Source organism: Paracoccidioides lutzii (assembly GCF_000150705.2).
Source record: "Paracoccidioides lutzii Pb01 unplaced genomic scaffold supercont2.48, whole genome shotgun sequence".
NCBI lineage: Eukaryota > Fungi > Ascomycota > Eurotiomycetes > Onygenales > Ajellomycetaceae > Paracoccidioides > Paracoccidioides lutzii.
The window spans coordinates 48,385-67,821 of NW_015440994.1; the positions used below are offsets into that span (position 1 = coordinate 48,385).

General features: G+C 34.8%; 2 protein-coding genes across 2 annotated transcripts; one reads left to right on the forward strand and one right to left on the reverse strand.

Annotated features, from left to right (window-relative positions):
* Positions 1–2,171: 2,171 nt before the first annotated feature.
* On the reverse strand, positions 2,172–3,030 carry PAAG_08825 (hypothetical protein; the record flags this gene model as incomplete). The annotated part of the gene is made up of 3 exons (XM_002789228.2): positions 2,172–2,473; positions 2,547–2,883; positions 2,974–3,030. The coding sequence occupies 3 exons, from the start codon at positions 3,028–3,030 to the stop codon at positions 2,172–2,174; spliced, it is 696 nt and encodes a 231-aa protein (XP_002789274.2).
* Positions 3,031–16,020: 12,990 nt separating this feature from the next.
* On the forward strand, positions 16,021–18,496 carry PAAG_08826 (negative regulator of the PHO system; the record flags this gene model as incomplete). Its single annotated transcript, XM_002789229.1, has 4 exons — positions 16,021–16,404; positions 16,465–17,399; positions 17,453–17,771; positions 17,837–18,496. The coding sequence occupies 4 exons, from the start codon at positions 16,021–16,023 to the stop codon at positions 18,494–18,496; spliced, it is 2,298 nt and encodes a 765-aa protein (XP_002789275.1).
* Positions 18,497–19,437: the final 941 nt, after the last annotated feature.

The following is a 19,437-nucleotide window of genomic DNA, read 5'->3' on the forward strand; positions in this document are numbered from 1 at the left end:
TTTGTGATTGGTAAGAGGAAGATGGCGTTCACCTTCCAGTTGCATCCGCCAGTTTGAAGACTTTAAAAATAACCCAGCGCATGAGCGCTAGGAGCATGGTAAATCCAAATGCGTGTTATGGTGGTGAACCGTGCAAGCTGCTGAAGGGTCATAACAGACCGTTCAATGCCTTCTGTGGCTGTCAAACTCCAACAGGAGAAGGATGTTGGAAGAATGTGAACAATAACTTGAGAATCGGGGGCGACAAACTTTCATGTGGATAGATAGAAGCAATCGAGAAAACCGCTGTCAATATTTGGCAGGTGACATGAGTTATTCCACAGCCGCCAGCATAACCCCTATATTCGTGTTCCGCATCGTTGGCTTTGGTCGATTTCCTTTCGGTCCTGGACAAGATCTGGACAAGATGTACCTCTACTTATTGGTCGGTGATCAATTTTAGGTTTCAGCTATCTCCTTATGATCTGCTCACAGTTTGTTTGATTAACTGAATGTTTTCGAGCCGCACGCGAGGATTTTAGAAATCGACACAACATAATCCTCCATTGTAGCAGCCAACCACCTTTATTCCTGAGGTCTTCATAAGGTCTTCTAGCTAGAAAGAGCCGGATCGAACAAATCGGAAGTGCATCTTGAACGATGATTACTGCTGAACCATGTGGTCTGATTCAATTGTCACCTCGATGTTAAGATGGCTGCTTGCGGTTGCTGTGCTGTAGCGTAGCAGCGCTACCCAGGTATGACTGGGAACTCCACAGTTGAAGTCGATGATGATGAGAGGATATTCAAGGTTACCGAATCAGAAAGTCTGCCCCTACCAAGAGGTTGATTCTGGTCTGGTTTGACTTGTTTGTAGCATCTATGGAAAAGGTGTGGAAACTACTGGATTTTTAATTCTTCATGTGGCGGTTTGGAACACCAAAAACTGTGAATATATATAACAAAAACCCCAAAGGATAACACATTATATCTCACGAGCATGTATCGGTTGTGGAAAAATATTAAGTATCCATTACCTCAGGTGTTTCACTATTAAACTCCAACAAAAAAAAAAAAAAAGATTATAAATAAAAATAAAGCGCGAGCTCTACATGAGTAGTATCAAATCATAAATCCATCAGACCAAGCTTCATATTCCCACCGGATCAAGACAAATAAAAATCGGGCATGTTCTTTGTGTGGTAGTGTGATTTTCCAAGTACAAAAGATTTGATCCCATTTTCCAACAAACTGATGACTATGACCCATTGACTATGAAAATGCCATCGTCTTGCTGTGGTCACATATCATCCGCCGAAGGAAATGGTAATAGATGTGGTGAGCAAATAAAAAACAAAGAAAAGAAAAGAAAAGATAAAACACGGAAAGCAGTAGGAAAGCAGTATAATTGAAGCAAGAAAATTTAAGGAAAACGGCACAGGATGGAAGCTTCATAGTTAGTATAAAACAAGAGAAACATAAAATAGACATTGAAGAAGTAAGGGAAAGTGTTAGGGGAGAGAAGGGGACAGCAACCAAGAAAATGTCAGTCAAAACAAATGAGAGTTGTGTCCAAAATAAGAGTCTGCGGGTAGGATGTTGCTGCATTCTATGAATCTTCGTTTTCTTCGAGAATTGTGATGTATAACATCAATATTCTGGCGTATCCATGCTAGAAACGTAATCGAAGAAATCTGGGTTTGGGAAACGCACAAAGTGTCCAGTATAATCCAGGTGGGAGCGCCGTTATCCCAGGTGGAGCTGATAAATCTGCCAACCGAGTGGAGTTGCAGGAACAGTAACTTGTCGGGTTTTAAAATATAGCCTTGGCATTGAAAAGTAACCAGTTCCTCATCGAGAATTTGACAAAGTGCAGGCACACCAGCATCCCTCATTAATCAATTTGGATCTGACGAGAAGAAACAAGCCCAGACAGCGACCAGATTTTCCGTCACCACGTTTTTGCTCCTTGACTGTATGTGGGGAAAAAAATAATAATTTGAAGTCATAAAAGGAACCTCCAACGCCAATTTTTTATGCTGAAGTCCCAAATCTTTATCCGAACCAGCAAAGCCCAAAAGCAGAAGGGAAAGAATCCTGAGAGTTACGAGGATGGGTTAGGCTAGAAAATGCCGTTGACAATCTTGGAGCCGACCGTCGCACCAGCACCAAAAATCGCTAAAATATGATAGTTAGTAAATATTAAATCGTGTGATAATACTCTTGTTAATGGTGACGATAGCATTAATAAACATACCGGCGTTTCCCATTTTCTTTCCGAATTTCTTCCCATTTTCCTCGAACTTGCTGGGTCTTCCACTACTATGTCCACCAAATGATCCGGACGAGCCTAAATGGGCGACTTCAAGGGGAGCATTGCCATAACCGCTGACTGGCTGTGGCGAATGGATAATTGATTTCTCCTCAATGACACTGACATACGTTCGAGGGAAGATCCCTTCCAGCTGTGTCCGCTCGTTCCGGCCACGCCACCCTAGAATAGTCATTAGTTATTAAGTCTACACGCATAGCAAACGCAGCAACATATCGGAATTCAGGTGACATACAGTCATTGTTCATGTGCTCTAGAACTTGGATCCTATCCTGAGGCTGCAAGGCCAAATCTCCTGCATCTGTAGGTGCGTAGGCGTAGAGGGCAGATGCGATGGCCAAGACAGGAGGCCCTGAAGCGTAGGCAGGTGGGGCAACAGGGTCGTGGTAATGTTGGGCTTCTGGGCTCTTCTCATTCAACCGCAGGCTGGACAATTGATTTGTTGGTGGTGGAGAATCCCCCGTGGATTCGTGTAGTGAAGCTTGGAGCTGTGCATCACTAGGTAGTTGAGAGAGGAGGGAGGTGAGTTGACTCTGGGTAATGAGGGATGTATCTGCGAGGAATTCCAACTCCTGGAGGGTAAAAGATATCAGTTAGAATACAGTCCTTATTTAAAATTCACTATGAAGTCGTTTGGGATGCAGGGAAACAGAAAAACTGACGGAGCGGATGGTTCTCAATGACCGTTTGGCTTCGTAGACGGATGTTTTGGGCGCCATTGTTGACTAAGTCAAAGGAAATGACCAGATAACGAACGTTCTTGTGCCCAGGAGATTCAGGGGAAGGGCCCAAATCGGAGGAAACAGGTCTTGAGTGGATACTCAGATGAAGAAAGGATAAGAGGTAATGATGAGATATGGGATAGGGGTGTTGAAGACGATGAAAGGTTGGTATGGAGATGGATAAGTTGAAGTTCAGATCAGGTGTTCACTGAAGGGCTTTCGGGTTTTGTGAGATGGTAATCTCTTGTACCGGATGAGAGGCTAGCCAAACTGTATATTGTGATCATGTGGTCACTGAGTCAATGATGAATCTTTCACTACTAACACACTGCAACTAGAAGCTAGTTATTTTATTTTGAATTTCCTCTGAACATGTTACATATGTTATTTATTATATTTCAATAATATTATCTATAAGTCTTAATAAACCGTAAAAAAATCATAATTTAAATATAAATATAATTTAATATTTTTTATTAATATTAATTTATATAGTTAAAATGTATAAAATATTAAAGAATTTTTATTAATTATAAAAATAATGTATTTCTTAAAAAAAATATTTAATTTTTTAATAAATAATTATTATTAATATTAATATAAATTTTAAAATAATTATTTAATTTTTATTTTATATATATTAATAACAATAATAATAATAATTAAAAAATATTTAATTATATTTTATATTAATTAAGTATTTATATAAAATTATTATACAAATAAAATTTAATATTGAAAACATACTTATAATAAAGTAAACTAGTTATATTACCATAGATAAGAGATATGACTAATTCTATAGTTTACAATTCATGGTGGCAATTTATATGTGGGGTTAGGCCCACTACTAGTTTTAGCTGATGATAACAAAGGAACTAATCAGATGTCACCTGATGTAGGCCAGATGATAGTCTGATTTTGGCACTTTCTTTGAGATGTAAACCGCAGCTCTCAGCTTTCCACATTGAGTGCCAACCTAGTGACTGCCTTACATTCAGCCACCGGAGAAACTTAATGAATAAATAAAAGTTATAATAAATATGTTAAACAATGATTTATTATAAGTTTAAGTAATGTTATTTCCAACACTTAATTAATTAGCTCTTGAGACATATCACATTTCAAGTCACTTATTCATGCGATATAAAACTTCATTTAGAAATTATATATATGATTTGTTTACTTTAATATATTAACTATTAGTTGCAAATTTTGTTTATATTATATTATATTTATTTAATTACTTAATATTTTAATAAAATAATTAAAAATATTATATATATTTAATAATTTAAAAATTAAAAATTATAATATATATTTTTTTATTTAATTATATAAAATAACTTTAAAATTATTATATTTAATAAAATTAATTATAATAATAGTTATTAAAATATTTATATAATATAATTATATTATAATATTTTATTTTAATAAAGATAAAAAATTTATAATTTATAACTTATCACTTATAATTATACTCTGTGCATCTACATCTGATATGAGTGCGCTACAGTGTAATAATAAAAATAGTATAATGATAAAAATATCAACTTCTTCATTAATCAATCTTCAAATATTAATATATTACTATCACTATAACTAATAATATAGATAATCTTGAAAAATATATTCAGAGTGTCATTGAAGTTTATAATGATAATCAAAAACAGAAAATTCTATCTTTGATATATAAATTCAATATTTTTTATCAATATTTTTGAGCAAGAATCAATGAAAGAAAAACATATAATGCAAAGACTGCACTGAACAAGAAGCTTAGCAAGAGCCAGGAGAACACATTAAAAGAGTGAATAGATTATATGAACAGAAATAATTATCTGCTGACTGCAAAGCAGATTTAAGATAATACAAATCTCATTCTCAAATACTATCATACTGATTCTTTAACTTCTCTACCTGTGGTCAGTAAGATGTAGACTTATTAATATATATAAAGCTTGGATGAGTATGAAAGGGTTAAGCAGAAGGCAATAAATCTAAAAAGAATTGCTGTTGAGAATATTAGCTATATCAAGATGTGGTTTGATTGTCTAGAAATCTTACTTCAAAAGTACATATTTCAAACCTGCAATATCTACAACTTCAATAAGATTGGCTTTCAAAAGGGTCAAGGATATGGAGAATAGATTATTACTACTTTTAAAGACTTTAATTCAGTTATAACTTCATCGTATTCTTGAGGATTGATCACTGTGATTGAGTATGTTTCAGCAGATGATGAGGTATTAAATCCTTTTATCATCATAAAATTCAAAACTTAATTTGAAGATTGGTATACACAAAGCAATCTACCAGGCAGATATATAATTATGATATCAGATACTGGCTATATCAATGATGAAATTAGCTTTATATAGATTCAGTACTTTAATGAGGCCTTTAAAAAATATCAGCAAAACAGTCATTGATTGCTGTTTCTTAACAATCATAAATCTCATCTCACTGAAGAATTTCTACAATACTGCAATCTCCACAAGATTATTCTATATAGATTTTCTTCACATTCAACTCATATACTGCAACTTTTAAACAGTACGCCTTTTCAGCAGTATAAGCACTATCATTCAAAGGTAGTTAATCAAGCTACGCGATATAGATATGAGCAGTATGAAAAATATCAATTCCTACAGAATCTAGTTGATGTCCACAAAAAGACTTTTCAACCTTCTATTATTTAGACTAGCTTCACAAATCATGGTATTGTTTTATTCAATTTATAATTTATACTGTTTAAGCTAGATTCAAAGGTCTTTGACTATTCTGAGTTGCAAATATATGAAGAAGACTCCTTTCACTGCAATTAAGCTGTCCAGATACTGCTTCATCATAGCTATTCTCACTTAATACTATCAAGAAGCTACAATATCATATTCAAGTGACAAAGAAGACAATGCAAAATATAAAGAATATACTTGATTTAAAATCATCTTACTTGAGTAATTGATTGAACAATATTTTCTAAGGTAGTCTTGTTCAAGTAAAACTCAATACTATAAGAGATAGTGAGATTAAGAGTTACTATCTTACAACCAAACACCACAGCACTAAAAATACATATTAGCAGGTTTAAGTAGGAGGTATACTCACTGTCAAAGATGTGAATAGAAAGATCACACAATGTAAAGAGGAGGAAGCAGAAAAAGAATATTATAAGAAAGTCAAATATGTTGAGAGAGTTTTGAAGAAAAATGCTATAGATTCAACTCAACAAGAGGTTAATATAAGGGGTTGAACCCTTAGATTTGCTCTAGCTGGCTGACTCAGCCTAGCTATCATTTGCACATGCATATGTGATCATGCTACACAAGCTTGCTTAAGCTTGAGTTCTCATCTCATTCTTTTCTTCCCTTTCTCAAGCAATTCATCCTTGTTATATAGTAGGACTAGCCTCTAGTTCTTAGAGCTTAACCCTTTACATTATAAATTACTTTACTCCTTTCATTGATAGACCACTGAGAGTCTTAATTCTGTATCATGAAGCTTAGCAAATGTGTTGACATATGATAAGCTATTGAAAGTCTTAAATCCTGCATCATGAAGTTCAGTGATAGCACTGATATATGAATAGACTGGGTTAGCAATTGTGCTAATAAATGAATGAGCAATATTGAAAATGTTTAGCTAAATGAGATAAAGTGACAGACTTGTACAACAAATGGATCAACATGAAGCAATGAGTAGGGATGCCCCCAGCAGCTTTGAACAACAATGGATGACCTTTCTCCAACAGCAGGAACAGGTTCAGTGTGAGAATAGAAATTTAATAGCAGCTCAGCAAGCTGAAATAGCTAATCTACAACAAGCTTTGAACACTCTGACATCAACTCTCTCTCAATTGAACCTGCAACTACTTATTGCAGTCAGAAGACCAAAGATCAAGCTACTGGACTGTGAGAAGTATGATGATTCTAATCTGAAGTACTACTCTCAGTGAGAGCTAAAGCTTTAATCAAAACTTAAGATCAATGGAAAAGCTTTAGATAATAATGAGAAATGTGCTTGATATGTGTACTTGAGACTGGAAGAAATAGCAGCAGCTTGAGTTTACCCTTGAGTTGAGAATAATAAGAACAAGATCAACTTCACAGTAGAGAGGTTACTGAAGCAGATACACATGTTCTTTAGTGATTCTGTATGACAGAAAAAGACTATGCAAAAGCTCAACAATCTATGACAGAGTAGAAGAGCTCTCTTTGACTTTCTGCCTGAATTTAATTAGCTACTGCTGGAAGCTGGTGGTCATGAATGGGATAATCACATTAAAAAGAGGTATTTGAAATCTGCTTTAAGCATAGAGCTGAGGGAAGACATGATGAGTGTAAGAGAACTGTCTCTCTACAAGAATTACTGCAAGGAGCTTAGATTAGTTGATTATCAACTCTCTGAGCTTAAGACTTTAAGGCAGTGATCTAAACATCACAAAGACAGATCTTCTTCAGATCATACAATATCTAATTCATACTCTCTACTTTGTCATGCTGTCCTTAACTGATGAAATCAGCTTCAAGCTTCCACTGATGATCTGATAAATCTCTCTTCTAGTGCTGTAACCCCAAGTGCCTGCCACATCAAATTGATAAATTAGACAGAGGTTAATCAATGAAGAGAGCAAGGCCTGTGCCTGAGATGCAGAGCTGGAGGTCATATGATTAAGAGCTGTCTGTTCAAACTTCTCAGACATCCTGCTATTCTCATGATAGCTAAGGTGATCCCCAAGCTGGTACTGGACAACAACAATGTGGATATGAGTGAGGATTTGAGAAAAGAGTAGCTCCAACTAAAAGACACTAGAAGAAGTAAAATAAGAAGCTTATAAGAAAGCAATGAAGAAGATTTAAATCTAAGATGATATCTAAACTGTTCACTGTTAATGCTCTAGTAGATAATATCTTTTTGACTAAAGCAATAATAGACAGTAAATGTAATATCTATGATCTTATTTCTCAATTCTACATTAACAAGCATAAGCTCCTGTGCATTGAAATTCCTCCTGTTAAAATGACTGGCTTTGAAGACTCTATGGAACTCTCTATGAGCATAGTGACTAGCATTTGAATTGATATAGGTGGTCACATAACTGAACAGGCCTTTCTCTATGTGGTGAATGAGTTACATGATCATGATATGTATCTAGATGACCCCTAGCTGGCCCAGCAAAAGATAACTGTGATCTCTCATCAAATAATTATGAGATTTGAAGAAAGTGGCATAGAGGTAAAGTCTAGTTCAAATACAAAAGCTGATGTGATTCTCATCTCTGCTGTAAACTTCTCTAGGCTTGTGAGCACTTGAGAGAAGTGAAACATTGAGATCTTCACTGTCAGTTTGACTGATATTCAAAAGACTTTAGAAGTAAAATCAAAGATTAACCCTAGAGAAAAGCTGCCTGAATATTATCATAAGTTTTTGAACATATTTGATAAGGAAGCTACTAATGCTCTACCTCTACTTTGTGGCCCAAGTAGAGATCATGAGATTGAACTGATTAAAAAGGCTGATGGTAGCACAGAACAACCCCCTTGGGACCTGTTATATAATATGTCTTGAGAGGAACTACTGACTTTGTGAAAGACTATTACAGATTATCTAGATAATAGTTTTATTAGAGTGAGCAACTCTCCTGTAGCTACTCCTATACTATTTGTGAAGAAGTCTGAAGGTGAGCTAAGATTCTGTGTGAACTATTGAGCTCTTAACAAAATTATCTGAAAGAATTAATATTCTTTATCATTAATCAGTGAGACTCTACAGTGAATTGAACAGACTAAATGATTCACTAAGCTGAATATTATTGCAGCTTTTCACAAGATTCAAATCACAGAAGATGATGAGTAGATGACAGTATTTAGAACTAGATATGAGCTATTTGAGTGACTGATTACACTCTTTGGTTTGGCCAATGCTCTGAGCACATTTCAAAAATATATCAACTGGGCATTACATGGATATCTGAATGACTTCTGCTCAGTCTATTTAGATGACATCTTGATATTTTCCTCAAGAAGCTTACAGGAGTATTGTGAGCATGTACAAAAGATGCTTATGTATCTACAGGAAGCAGGTCTGCAGGCAGACATCAGAAAGAGTGAGTTTAAGATGAACAGTACAAAATATCTTGAATTAATCATTGAAGTGAGCAAGGGTATATGAATATATTCAGAGAAGGTTAAAGCTGTTTTGAAATGAGTGATATCTACTACTCTTAAAAGTGTATAAGGATTTTTAGACTTTGTCAATTTCTATAGATGATTTATCAGAGATTTCTCAAAGATTGCAACCTTACTGATGATTCTTACACACAAGAATATTCCTTTTTTGTAGATGAGTAAGACTGAGAAAGCTTTTAAGTATCTAAAATCAATGTTTATCTTCACTTCAATCCTGCTTCAATTTAATCCTGACTGTGAGACTATATTGGAAATGAACTTCTCAGATTACACCTCAGGAGGAATGCTGCTACAATATGATGAGCAGAGCATTCTACACTCATGTGTCTTCTTCTCTCATAAGTATTCACCTGTGAAATACAACTATGAGATTCATGATAAGGAGTTATTAGTGATAATTAAGTGTTTAAAGAAATGAGACACTGAGCTATGAAGTGTAAAGGAATTCAAGATCCTCACAGATCATAAGAATCTAGAATACTTTATAACTACATACAGACTAAATAAAAGACAGCTATATTGAATGAATATTCTCTATTGATTCAACTTCAGAATTGATTACCAGTCAGAGAAGTTGAATGTTGAACCAGACACTCTATTGTGAAGAGAGCAGAACATGTCACAGAGCACTGATGATGAGAGAATCAAGCAGAGGCAAGCTCAACTACTTAAGTTTAATGTATTGGCATCTGAAATGAAATCAATAGTGATCACTGCCAGTGTGAAACCTGAGATATCTCTTCAAGCTCAGTGGAATGAAGCTCACAAAAATGACAAGATTCTGCAGCATCTGAAGTAAATTCTTCATGAGAGAAGATTCAGATTTTCTTCTGAACTCAGTATTAAGATCTCTATCTCTGAGTGCTCTTTAAATGAGAATGAGGAGCTTCTCTTTCAAGATTATAAGTGAGTGCCAGACTTCAAACCTCTTTAAATCAGATTAGTGCATGAGGCTCATAACTCATTTCTTATCAGTTATCCTGAGTAAGAGCAAATAGCAAGAGTTCTAAGATGTGAGTTCTACTGGCCAGACTATACCACTGATGTGAGAAGAATAATCAAAAACTGTCATCTTTGCAGATCAAACATCACATGAAGTGATTGATATCAGGGACTGCTTAAGCCTCTCCTTATTTCTAAATGCATATGGCAGGAGCTTTCTATGGACTTTATCATGAACTTACCAAGCTCTAAAGAATTCATGAATATCATGATTATAATGGACAGACTGATCAAGGAGATTATATTAAAAGTAATTAAGAAAACTGATGCAGAGACAGTGATTAGAGTGTTTCTTCACAACATCATCTCTCAACATAGCATCTATAAGGTGATAGTGTCAAATTGAGAGTTGGCTTTCATAAGCATGTTTTGAACTCAGATGTGTGAGAAATTAGATATTAAGAGATGACTCTTCACAATCTATCACTCAGAGACTGATGGAGCTACAGAGTGAATGAATCAGACTCTGAAAATCTATCTACACAAGTACATTAGCTTTCAACAGAATGATTAGTATGAATGACTTCCTCTAGCAGAGCTGGCCATCAATAATAAAGATGCTGTCTCAATGAGCATGAGCTCATTCTTTTTAACACATCTTTTCTATGTCTTCTTCATTGATATAGCTGATGCATCTCTCATTGAAACATCATATAATCTCATTGAGTTTACAAATGATTATATGAGAAAGGCTCATGAAGTATTGAAGTGAACTCAAATAAAAATGATGAATGCTCAGCAATCTCAAGAGAAATATGTGAATAGATGAAGAGACCCATCTTCAAGCTGTCAACTTGAAGATAAGATCTAGTTGAGCTTAGAGAATATGAGAATTAATCATCTGTGCAAGAAGCTGGACACAAAATACAATCAATATACTGTGCTAGAAAAGATAGAATTTCATGCTTACTGACTGAATATCTCACTCAGCATTCACAATGTCTTTAATGTAAAGCTTATACATGCTGTGATAATGAATTCTCTGCTTAGTCAAAGACAAACTGACTGATAGTTACTCACTATAGAGATCTCAGAAGGACCTGAGTTTGAGATTGAAGAAATTCAGAATGAATAAATCTACTGAAGAAAAAAGTAATACCTCATTAAATGAGTAGATTGAGCTGAGTCTATGTGAAATGATATGAGTCTTCTACAAGAAGTGAAGGCCTTGAACACTTGGGAGGCCTTTCAGCAGACAAAATTAGATGTAAAGAGGGCTTTAAATAGTTGTAAAGACCCATAATAAAGAGAGAGAAGAGAGGTATTATAAGAGATTAAATCTCTAGATTTGCTTTGACTGACTGACTCAGCCTAGTCATCATTTGCACATGCATACATGATCATGCTATGTGAGCTTGCTTAAGCTTGAGTTCTCATCTCATTCTTTTCTTCTCTTTCTCAAGCAATTTGTCCTTGTTATATAGGAGGACTAGCCTCTAGTTCTTAGAGCTTAACCCTTTACAGTTAATGATATATATAAACATTTCACAAATAATACAGCTACTACAGATGATATAAATAAATTAATTATTATAGATTAGCAGTGTGGTGATGAGATATTAATTTTTGAAGTTCTAATTATCCATATTTTTATTGTTATGCTGTTTTTATTGTTAAGCTATGGCACATCTACATCAGGTATGAGTGCGCAGAGGCACGATTACTATTGAAATAGTAATTAATATATATCTATAAGTATGTTCAGCAACAAAGCAGTTTTCATTAAGCTTAAAGATACTTTTTAAAAGTGTATTTTATAGAATGTCATTTGAATGATAATGTTTTGCTGTGTTGCTTGCATGTTAAGACCATGATTTTGCAATTTAATATTGTGTGCTTTGCTTGTAGATGATGCTCATAACTCACAGCAAAACAAAATAGTGCAGCAATAAGCTTATTGATATTATGGCCAAGATCAAACTGAGTTGACGGGCTCCATGCAATGCCAAACAAAATGTATGCATTCCTGAGCTTCTTTCCTATTTTATTTTTATACACTGATTGTATTTCTGGTAACTCTAAGATCATGGTCTGTTGATTGTCACGTGAGCCAGCATGGAGGATGCTATTTTCAGCGGCTACTATTTCTGGATTCCTTGGATTTTTGAACTTCGAATTTTCGTATCTACATATTCTTCTATATTTGATCTGACATTCGTTCTATATCTTGAACGATTAAAAACTACCAGCCTATAAATTGTGGCTAGGGGACACTTGGATGCACGACAGCTCCTACCCATCAACACCAAAACTCTAGAAGCTTCTTGTTGCACATGTACCTAACGAAGAAAATGGTGACTAGCACAATAGTGAAAAACTACTGAGAAGTAAAACGTAACCACTATATTCAATTAGCGCTCACAAGGGATGAGCGCTCATAGTGCCAGCCAATTTCCCAGGAGAGAGCAAGAAACAAGAACAGGTGGGTGCCAGAAATGAATTGCAAAAGAGAATGAGTTGTGCATTATGAGTCAAAATAAAATGATGGGGCCATGATTTTGAATTGCAGGATGCAAACACTACAATAGAATGGCTGATTGCTCGAAGTTGCTTTCGACAGAAACAAGAGAAACAACATTTATACTGTGAAATCTTAATTTGGTGAGTAATCCTTTTATCTGCTGTCTGCTGTTAATCTTAGTTAAGTATCCTTATAAACTAAATCACAGTTAGCAGCCGGATCAATAAAACTTCATAATAAGTCATGTTTTTTGAAAATGCATGGCTCAGTCAATGTCAGCTCTACTCTTGAGAGGGGGATATTTCCCATTCTCTCAAGAAGACATGAAACAGCATTCTCTAAAGGGCGTGGCCCGCCAGCTTTACCCCCCCCCTTTTTTTTTTTTTTTTTTTTTTTTTTTTTTTTTTTTTTTTTTTTTTTTGGGGGGGGGGGGGAGGGGTGTGTGTGTGTTATTTCCCATTCTCTCATAAAAGCGTGACTCAGTATATCTCCTATTCTTCACAAAGAGCAGCAGTGTATATCTGTCTATTCAGAATCATTTCTTGCGACCTCGGTTTGCGAATATCCTCAATTTCAAATCCACTTCTGCCGTGGGGACAACGCAGCAGATCTGCACGTTGAGAGTATCTTCTCTTATCCCCTTGCTTTTCAGCGTCTCATTGCATTTCACCAGCCTTCACCTCAGCAGCACCACCGTAATCCGCAGGTACATCCTTGACAACTCCCAGGGCCTATCTCAGACAGATGACGAAGCGATCATGTGCACGTCTCTGAGCATCTTAACACACTTTCTCTTGACTTAGGTTCCAGCAACGTAGCCTCTTATCATCTGATACTAAAAGAAGATATTTGCCACCAGGATGAAAAGTCAAAGTTCACACTAAGTTGTCATAGTTTACTATCTCATCTATAGGAAAAGGTTTCTCTTATATTCATCTAGAACGGTCAATCATTTCTTCAAAGACTTATCAGACAGAGTAGGCGGGGGGCAGGTGTAAACACATAAAATGTCATAAGATTCAGCTCATTCAGTGAATACTGCAGTTCAGTCATCTGTGCAGTTTGTTGCTGCACCAATCTTCTGAGATCAGCATTATCAGCTGTAGAACATTGATGTTAGTGAAGGTTTCTGCTGAGAGTGAGTACTCAAAAGAGTTATAATTCATGTCTTCAGAGCAAAGGACTCTTGAGCACTCCAGCCTTCTATAGAGAATAAAGGCTTTCTGAACTTATAGAATTAAATGAACAAATTTATAATATAATGAGCGTGCTGCTGAATACAATCATAATACTTTTTTATACAATAAAATGACAAAATTCATAAGAAGAAGAAAGGAAAAGAAAAGAAAATAAAAGCTACAAAGATAAGTGCAGAGTTTTATATAAATAAAATTAAAAAAAAAAAAAAAAAAAAAAAATTCAGAAAAAAAGTTTTAATTATAAAAAATTATCACTTAAATATTAATTTATTATATTAATATTGATATATTAAAATATTAAATTTTAAAAAGAATAATTTATATCTACTTATAAATATTAATATTAATAAATATATTTATTTTTAAATAAAATAAATAAATAAATATTTATAGTTTTTATTATAATTTTTTTTTTAAATTTAAACTTATATTAATATTATAATTAATTAAATTTTATATATAATATAAATATTATTTCTTTATAAATAATTAAATAAACAATAAATTAATTTATTAAAATATTTTATAATCATAATTTTTATTAATTTTATTTATTTAAAATATATATAAATTAAATATATATAAATTAAGTATTAAAAATAAAGTTATAAATAATTTTTAAAAGTTAAAAAATTTTATTAAATAAAGTATTAATTAATTTATAAAGAAATAAAATAAATAAAAAATATATATATAAAAATATAATATTAAATTAATATAAAATATTTAATTAATTATTTATAATATTTATTTATAATTTAATAAGAAAAATTAATTTAAAATATAATTAAATAATTAAAACTTTATTTTATTTATAATTAAAAATATATAATTAAATATATTTTATTAAATTATTAATATATATAAATTTTTTAATATTTTTTATAATTATTTTTTAATTAATAATAAATTTAATTATATATTATAATAGTTTATATAAAAATATTTAAAATAAATTAAATATTAAAAAAGATATATTATATTTTATATTTAAATTATAATTTAAGAATAATATTATTATTTATATTCTATTTATTAATATTAATTATTATTAACTTTACTTATATTATAAATTATTTTATATTTTAAAAATATTTTTATTGATATTATTAATATTTAATATATTATTAGTATAGTTTAATTTATTATTAAAAAATTTAATATTTTTAATAATATAAATTATATAATAAAATAATTTATAATTTATTTAAGAAAAATAAAATTAATAAAAATAAATTAATAAAATAATATTTTAAAATAATATTTATTAAAAGTATTAAAATTTATAATATATTTATATTAAATTATTTATTATTATATTTAAATATATAATAACTATAATTATAAAATTTAAAAGTTAAAAATATTTAAATATTATATAAAAATTTTTTAATTTAATTAATAAAGTTTTAAATTAATTAATTAATTAAAAAATTAAATAATTATAATATATAAAATAATTTTTTGATCAAAAAAAAAAAAAAAATTAAAGCTATCAAGAAAAATTACAAGAGGAAAGTGTCAAAAGAAATCATTTATATATAAGCTAGAGAGAGTTTGACTGTTCAAAAAATTAGAAATCACATACAAAGATTATGAAGAGAACAACGAAGAAATTGAGCAATTTGATCTACAATCATGAAAGCAATGTAGCACCTTAATGTAGTGTATGTGAGAACCTTGGAGGTAATGCTCAAAGAGGCTCTCAGCATAAGAGAGAATAGGTTATAATGTAATTAGCTGTATTTCCTGCATAGTTATTGTGAAATTTGATTGTAAAGTTATCTAATGTTGGTGGGAGAAGTGGACGGGAAGGCGGTGGATTTCATTAGCCGCGGACATTGCTGCCAAAACGCTTATCACCACAAGGACATCACCAGGTCCGTATTTTATCTGCAAAGCAATCAGACTCGCTGCAACCAACATTCACCAACAGGTTCAACAGTGATCTGATTGTCTAAGCGGATGAAATTAGCCAAGTATAGCTCAAGTTCTATGCCACTTCCCAACGCTCACTAAAGCCTATCCAGTTCATTATTCCTCTCTGGCTACCCCTTGCCAACGTACTCCGCAATACACCGTCTCCTAGTTCTCGAAGCCTTCTAATTCCCACTCTGGAAACCACAATTTAATGGCTCCCCTAAAGTTGAGGATTGAAGGAAGCACTTTTCGGGACCTGCAGAATAGAGAGGTCACGCTGAGAGGAATCAACGTTGACGCTGGCTCTAAATACCCAAAAAAACCCGACATACCCTCGTATGTGCCGGAGGATTTTTACGATGGGGATAATGTTTCCTTCGTTGGCCGTCCATTCGAGCTGAAAGATGCACACATTCACTTTACGAGATTAAAGAGATGGGGCTACAATAGCATCAGATACATCTTTACCTGGGAGGCACTTGAACATAGCAGACCGGGCAAATATGATGAGGATTTCATCAAGTTCACGATTGGAATATTACGTATTGCAAAGAAATATGGGTTTTATGTCTATATGGACCCTCATCAGGATGTGGTATGTCCGTTGAATTCTCCGCAGTCGACTATATCAAAGGCTTATAGATAAGGAAAATAGTGGTCCCGTTTTTCTGGCGGCTCAGGTGCGCCCATGTGGACAATATACGCGGCGGGCTTTAATCCTCGAAATTTCAATGTTACCCAGGCTGCTCTTGTGCAAAATACATACCTCCCAGACCCTGCTTCCTTCCCGAAAATGGTCTGGAGTACGAATTATACTCGTCTGGTCTGTCAAACAATATTCACCCTTTTCTGGGCTGGAAAGGACTTTGCACCAAAAGCGATTATCAACGGCCAAAATATTCAAGATTTCCTGCAGAGTCACTACATCAATGCCTGCAAACATTTGGCAACTCGAATCCATGAGGCTGGTGATCTCGAAGATGAAGTTGTCATTGGTTGGGAAAATATGAATGAAGTAAATAGAGGGTTAATAGGAGTTCAGGACATCTCCGCTATCCCTCCAGAACAACAACTCCAACTTGGCACTTCCCCAACTGCATTTCAAGGGATGCTGACTGGTTCGGGACGTGCATGCGAAGTGAGCACTTGGGGCTTTGGTAGTTTTGGGCCTTATCAGATTGGAAGGGAACTTGTCGATCCAAAGGGCGAAAAAGCTTGGTTACCCGCCGATTATAACGATACCTTCTACGGTTGGAAAAGGGATCCCCAATGGAAATTAGGTGAATGCCTCTGGGCCCAGCACGGAGTCTGGGACCCCTCCACAGACACGATCCTGAAAAAGGATTACTTCGCCAAAGACCCAAAGACTGGTAAATCCCTCGACTACGAAGGCTTTACGAACAAATATTTTATGAATCACTTCCGAAATTTCAAGAATGCGATTCGCAGTGTACATACCAATGCTATTATATTTTGTCAGCCTGCCGTTTTGGAGCTTCCACCTTCTATTAAGGGAACGGAAGATGATGATCCGAACATGGTCCATGCTGCCCATCAGTACGATGGGCTTACCCTCATGACGAAGCATTGGTGAGTGGACACTCGTATTCTTAGAACAACGTGTTATTAACAGATGTTCCTAGGAATCGAGTTTATAATGTGGATGTCGTTGGAGTTATAAGAGGGAAGTATCTAAGTCCTATATTCGCCATTAAACTTGGAGAAACTGCGATAAGAAATTGTCTTCGGGACCAGCTACGATTTTTGCGTAATGAGAGCTTCAATTATATGGGACTTCATCCAATGGTCTTCACCGAACTTGGCATCCCGTACGACATGGATGATAAAAATGCGTATATAACTGGCGATTTTAGCAGTCAAGCCAGCGCCATGGATGCCAATCACTTTGCTATAGAGGGAAGCGGGTCGAATGGCTTTTCCCTATGGTGCTATGCATCAGAGGTACGGAGATAACCCATTAAAATAAGGGGGAAACAATGAATGGCTAACTCAAATGGCTATCGCAGAATTGTCATCAATGGGGGGATAGATGGAACGGTGAAGACCTTTCCATATTTTCAGCAGACGACCTGGAATTCCCTCTAAATCCTAGCGTACTTGGAGAGGTACCGCAGAATCGATCATCAACTTCTTCGGATCGCAACTCCCCTACATTCTCCACTAGCCAAAGCACCACGACTAATCAAGTCTCTCCTGAAAATCTGAAAAAGGCTATTCCTAGCCAAACCATAACCCAAACGTTACAACCAACCTCGGAACTGACAGGCAAACCTGGCTACCGTGCAGCTGAAGCGTTTGTCCGACCAAGTCCCCTCCTCACCCATGGAAACGTGAAGGAATATGGCTTCGATATGCGAAACTGCGTCTTTACACTCTCGTTATCAGCTGAAACTTCCACACCAGAAGATGCCCCTTCAATAATCTACCTCCCCGAGTGGCACTACCCAAGAATGCACATTGAGGTGGTGGCCAGTGGTGGAAAATGGGTTATTGAAGTTCAAGAGGTCGGGTCAGGGACCATGCAAATATTGAAATGGTGGCATGCAGAGGGTGACCAAAACATCAAAATTTCGGGACCAAAGCGCAAAGCATGGATTATCCCCGACGCCAGTGAAGACGAAGGATACCTTGAGCAGTGCCAGCGTGGTTCATGCAGCGTGATGTAGGTCTAGGATTCTTGACTTTCCTATCTCTCTAGTGTTTTATTTATTACTATTACTTCTACTATTATTATTTATTCTGGTTTCGGTTACATTATACTGCCTCTTGGATAAGCGAGTTTCGGTGTTTGTTAACTTTCACTCTTTACTTCTGTGTCTTTCGTTTCCCCAGTATTCCATATCTTCACTTGCGTACAAATTTTCACTCCAGAGGCAACCTTGATATATACGAATTTCCTTGCAATAATGAGGAGTGTAAGAATACCTCTCTTGATTCCGGTCTTCGACTCTTGTCCTGTGTATAATCTCCATTAGTCTTTAAGTCCCAGGATATCCATTGGAAACCATGCAACTCTTTTATCTCATCTACAACACTTTTTATTCTACTTTTAACTTCCAGCCGATCATCGATAGAATTATGAAGGTGCCGATTTCCCGTCAGTGAACTTCAGATACTACAATCCAGTTTCGGGCACCATTCGTATTTTGCCACTCGAATTATTAAGTTACAAAAATATCGATGCCCAGTTGAATTCTAGCTCACATTTGCATTCGAAGTTGACAAAGATATATACGGCTGGGCTTTTCAGAAACATTGCTTAAGAATCCCACGACATTGCCCTCTGCTAACATGCCACCACGAGATAAAGCGTGAAAACATATACCGTGGGCTCGCTGACAACTGGAAAATATTGTTCGCAGCAAAGCTGTCAGTTCCGTTTGCTTGAACAGGTATCTAATTAGCCTACGCGGTTTAAGTAGATAACTTCAACCCTCGATTCATTGGTACGATAAAAAGGATCTTCTCCATAGAGAGACCGCATATATATATATATATCAAACTTTTCTGTTTCAGCGTTGCTGTCCTCGGGAAAGCGTGCGAACGTTGGAAACAGCGTGGAACAGCCCGCTAAATGGTAGTCAATAATTGGAAAAGCCTGTATGCG